Source organism: Helianthus annuus, chromosome 3, assembly GCF_002127325.2.
Source record: "Helianthus annuus cultivar XRQ/B chromosome 3, HanXRQr2.0-SUNRISE, whole genome shotgun sequence".
Lineage (NCBI taxonomy): Eukaryota > Viridiplantae > Streptophyta > Magnoliopsida > Asterales > Asteraceae > Helianthus > Helianthus annuus.
The window spans coordinates 160,273,301-160,278,937 of NC_035435.2; the positions used below are offsets into that span (position 1 = coordinate 160,273,301).

General features: G+C 40.4%; 1 protein-coding gene across 1 annotated transcript; it reads left to right on the plus strand.

Annotated features, from left to right (window-relative positions):
* Nucleotides 1–504: 504 nt before the first annotated feature.
* On the plus strand, nt 505–3,693 carry LOC110930215 (uncharacterized WD repeat-containing protein C3H5.08c). Its single transcript, XM_022173463.2, has 7 exons — nt 505–810; nt 913–1,991; nt 2,095–2,185; nt 2,271–2,428; nt 2,554–2,605; nt 2,687–2,857; nt 2,963–3,693. Exons 2-7 carry the CDS (start codon nt 927–929, stop codon nt 3,502–3,504), a joined length of 2,079 nt encoding a protein of 692 aa, XP_022029155.1. The 5' UTR covers nt 505–810; nt 913–926; the 3' UTR covers nt 3,505–3,693.
* The last annotated feature ends 1,944 nt before the right edge of the window (nt 3,694–5,637 follow it).

Consider the following 5,637-nt stretch of genomic DNA (forward strand, 5'->3'; position numbering starts at 1 on the left):
CTCAAATTGTTGAGGGTTTTAATACATGGACATCGGTGTAGATATCCAAGTGATTTAAAGAGTCGAGTTATCATTTCTAAAAATTATATGAATAACAATTATTGTATAAATCAAATATTAACAAAGTTCGACTATCCAGGTAACTCAATGACAAAAAGTCACCCACATCTGTAAATAAATATAAACAATGCTGATGACTAGACCCGTATCATTATAAAGAAAACCCATCACTCAAAAGTCTACCATAGTAAAACCTTACCAGCCTCACTCACCCAAAGCATTTTTCATCCATACGAGACTCAAACCCATGACTTCAAATCCTCCTTTTGAAAGGCCATGTAACTACTATCAATGCACCAGAAGAGTACCAGCACATAAACGGTAATACATTAATTTAAAAAAAAAAGAAAAAAAAGCGTGTACATAAATTTGACAGCACACATGAAAGTTGGGGGTTCTTTAATCGTCACTATACTGGTTGAACCGTCGCGTCGTAGCAGGGTCCCACTTTATATTCTCATTTCTCAATAACCACCTTCTTCCCCGCCAATAATATAATAAACATAAAAGTAACAACGCAACAACAATTCCCGAAACCCGCTTTCCACTTTCGGGTCGACCCGTTTTCCCTACGCTCTTTCCTCCCCAGACGCCTTGCTTTGAACGTTTCCCAAGTCAAATTCTGTCGCTTTCAACATACTATAATATTCATAATTACATTTCCCCCAATTTCGTTGTTTATACAGACCAAACTCTTTTCAATTTTGGTATCCGTTTCACAGTTGACTCATCATTTATGAGAGTACCCAGGTTAGATTTTCTCAATTTTGTTCTAAATTGTTATCCAATTGGTTGGAATTCGTGAATGGAAATTAATAATTTGTACTGATTTTATGTTTTTTGGGCAATTAGGTGAAGATTTAAGGATGAAAATGAGTGGTGGAAGTGATATAGAAGATGATTTTTTCGACGCACGCGAGATGTTTGCTGTATTGTCCGACTCAGATACTGAACGTTCGTCTGATGAATGTTCAACTTCTGCTTCTGGGTTGAAGTACGATGATTGGATGGGTAATTTCGACAGTGTAAATGAACGGCGTAACAGGTTTATTAGATCCGTTGGTTTGAGTTCCAAATGGGTTGTTAAAGACGAAGAAATCGAACCCGAAAAGGATGGTTTTCGTGGCGGGTTTGATGAAGCAAAAGAGGCGAAACCCGAGTTTGTTGAACAAAGTTTGGAAGTTGATGATGCGTGTTTGATCAGGCAGCCTTCGTTGTCGTGTTGGTCGAATTTGCCTATCGAATTAGCACCGTCGGGTTCGGTTAAAGAGAAGATGAAGATAGATGATCATCAAGATGAATTGGATGAAGATGCATCAATGAAACAGTCGTTTGACTTTCGGTCAACGTCTCAACGATCATTAAAAGATGGTGAAAATTTTCCAAATAGTTGTTTGTTAGATAGAAGAAAAAAGGGTAAAAAGGGTTGGTTACAAAAACTAAACGTTATGGCTCATTTGATTGATCATCAAGAACCAACCGCAACGATTTCGGATGGTGTTACGTGTAACCGGGAGATTCTCGTGCAGACCCACAAAAAGAAATCGAAAGAGTTATCGTCGGTTTACGCCACACAAGAGTTTCCAGCGCATACCGGGTCTATTTCAGCCCTTAAGTTTAGTCACGATGGTAGATACTTGGCGAGTGCGGGGCTTGATGGTGTTGTGCGTGTTTGGGCGGTTCATGAACAGGAGGATACGAAAGAATATGACATTGTGGGAAACGATTCGTCGGTTTACTTTTCAACGAATCATCTCTCTGAATTGGCCCCTATCAAAGTGGATAAAGAGAAGCATCGAAAGATCAAGAAATCATCGGAACTGACTTGCGTTATTCTGCCGCCGAAAGTGTTTAGAATCTTGGAGAAACCGATACACGAGTTCCATGGTCACACCGGCGAAATCTTGGCCCTTTCGTGGTCGAAAAAAGGGGTTAGTAACTTAGTATTTAGTAACTTTGTATATTGTAACATGTTTATAAATCTTGTATTGCATTGCAAAATCTTGAACATGTGTTTTGAACTCTATGTTGCAGTATCTTCTGTCATCATCGGTTGATAAAACGGTTCGGTTATGGCAAATCGGACACGGTGAATGCCTCAAAGTGTTTATGCATAACAATTTCGGTTAGTTTGTTTCCAGATTCCTGTTTTTTAAGATTGATTTCGCATTTCTATCTTTTTGTTTGACCAAATGTGGTAATCTTTGCAGTGACATGTGTGGAATTTAATCCTATGGATGAAAACCATTTCATCAGCGGATCGATTGATGGGAAGGTACGAATCTGGGAGATCAACGGCTGTAAAGTTACGGATTGGACTGAGAGCCGAGAGATCGTGACTGCTGTTTGCTATTACCCAAACGGGAAGGTTCGTTTGCGTTCATTTATATTCATTTATGTCCGTTTACCAAATTAAGTCCTACTAAGTACTAACAACTAAATATCCTTAAAAGTTAATATATCAACTAACGTAGATTTGTTGTCATACAACAGGGGTGCATTGTGGGAACATTAGATGGAAACTGCAGTTTCTACGACATCATAGGTATAATGTTGGATACACTTTCCATTGTTGTTGGAGATTTAATTCGATTGGATGAATCGACTAACGACTTTCTTGTTGCAGATGAACGGCTGCAGATCGACACACACACGAGTGTAATGAGCCGAAAGAAATGGCCAAGACGAATCACCGGATTCCAGTTCTGCCCAACCGACTCGAGGAAGGTTATAGTTTCATCCGCGGACTCACAAGTCCGCGTTCTTTGCGGAATCAACGTTGTCGGGAAATTCAAAGGTAAGCACAAGTCAATTACTTCACTTTACATTCACCTTTTAGACACTTGTTTCCTACGTTTAGATCACATTACCTAACACGAGTTTTATTCACACGTGTCGACAGGTAACCGGCATTCAGGAAGCCAAATGTCCGCATCCTTCACCGCAGACGGGAAACACATCGTGTCCGCAGGTGACGACTCGAACATCTACATGTGGAACCACATTAGCTCGGATAAACTTGTCACAAAGGCCAAAAGTAACTTATCTAATGAAAGTTTCTTCTCTGAAAACGCCACGGTGGCGGTCCCATGGTGCGGCATCAAAAGCATAGCCGCGGCTTTTCCATCACCGAGACCGACCACTGGCCACGACAACATTCCGAGAAGCACGATAAACTCGCCTAGAAAACCGTCTTTATCCCCGAGCCGCAGCTTTTTCTTAGAGTCCATGCTAAAGAGTCCAACCTTTCCCGCGGAAAGGCTTCCGGATCCGACTCAAGTTAGCGTTTCGCCTTCGATGCGCAAGTCCGAGTACAAGTTTCTGAGGAGTGCATATCGTAGCACGTTTGTTGCGCCGCACACGTGGGGTTTGGTGATCGTGACCGCGGGCTCGGATGGTCGAATTCGGACGTTTCTCAATTACGGGTTACCGGTCCGCCTATGATTTAAGTTTAACTAGATTGTGTAGTGTATTATTGGACATAAAAACATTTATGGTACATAAATTATATACAAGATTGGTGTAAATCTGTAGTTTTGTTGTATCATGTAATATTAAGACTCGAATGCACCATCAAAACTGCTGGGTTTCTCTTGTGTTGTTTTTTTGTAAATCTTCTCAATTTTCATGCAACTCTTTTCAAAGAAACACTATTTATTTATTTATTTGTTTGTTTGTTTATTTATTTATTTATTTGAACGCGTGAAACGTCTAGATCGTTTTATAAACTTATATATCAAGTCAAGTCGACTATGTTGGAATGGTTTTGTCAATTTCGCCGACCTACTATATAAAAATAAAAAGATGTTTTAATATTTTAGAATTTTTAACACTTAATTATGTTATAAACTTTTAAAAAAAATAATAGGTCAATTCATCTGACCCAACTTATGTGTTTTGTCCTACACTTAAAATCGTTTGTTTAAAGTGTATTTTGACCCGTTTTTCAACACGTAAATACTTTTCGTTAAAAGATGAAGTTCAAAGTTAGTATAGTAGTATTCAAAAGATATGGACAAGATTTCAACAGAAAAATATCACCTTTTTTTAAAGTTTCAGTTTTGGCCATAAACTTTGATGAAAAAAAAAAGTTTCTATATCTTACAGTAAAAATTAATTTGAAAAGGGTTTATAGAGTAATTAACATTTTGTTTTACTCACAGGCAGAATTTACCTATGTGGGAACCAGAATGTTTGTTACAAATACTTGGATTGCTTTAAATACATTGCTTTGCTTTAGTTCCAATCAAAATCACATAATTTTGGATTAAATACTATCAAGTTGATTATATTACATGTATAGATGGATTCCCAACAATTTCAGAACTCATAAAGTGATGAAAATGATAAAAGACGACAAAAGAATGATAAAGCTGTGGGGAAAAGAAAAGTGAATCAAAAGGAAAGATGTTAGCTCATGTTTGGGGACCATTAAATCAAATTACCGACGAGTAGGGGGATTAATTAAGGATTATATTATTAAGAGACCCAAGTTTCGTATTTCTGACACCCTCTATACGAGTCGTATAGCTCTATATGACTTGTATAAGGTAATTTAAATTCTCAAAGTCAAACAAAGCCTGCGATAAGAGTCACATGTAAACCCTATATGAGCCATCTAGGGCTGGCTATACGACTCGTAATAAGTACGAGTGAAGGGGTATGGTCCCAGATCTCGCGTCAGCATTGACCGCGAGTGACCATTACCCTTATCAAAACCCCCACTAGCTAACAACCTACTTGTGCCCATGCGGGAACGCGTCGGCACAAGGGTTGAATCCAATCTATCTAGTAAACGAAGGAGGACTTACATGGAACATGAGAACGGTAGAGTGATGCGACATAGCATCACATCTGGTGTATGAAAACGGAAGTATTCACAGCGATGCGGCATCGCACCGCATCCTGTGAACACTTCTATCAATACAAGAAAGCCTTACCTTAGGCATAGAAGAAGATGAACGTAACGGTGCGGCTGACACCGCACCATACGAGCATTTTCGTCACGACAAGGGATGCAGGCAAGACGACGATGCGGCTAGCACCGCATCTCGCGTATTCCTTGATCACAAGTAGGAGACGCGGTAACTTCAGATGTTACCGCACGTAGCGATGCGGCTTGCACCGCATCCTATGCACTCAAGCAAGTGGGACTGACACCACAGTGCAAGTGGCACCAATGGCAGTTACCTGTCAGAGCTACGTAAGCAATGGACTGACGTGGCGTAACCTCCACAACCGACAAGCCTGACACACCTGAAAAGGTGCAGCACGTCGTCAGTCCATCCATCATCATCCTCCTTCACTCCTCGGCTATAAATACCAACCCCAAACCAGGTTTGAGGTATCTCTTCACAACTCTCTCACTACTACTACTATCTTACTTTGCTTCCCAAGCAAACTACTGATTCTCACGCCGGAGAGTGGTAACAAGGAGCACCCCCCACCCCATCCTCCTTGTTACGAGTCACGGCTTGTTTCCTTGTGCAGGAGATCAACCACCGGTGATCCAGCCAGCGATCCTCGAGAGGAAGGGATTAACCCTTCTTGACGAGACCAGTGTGTTAACCCTGCCCG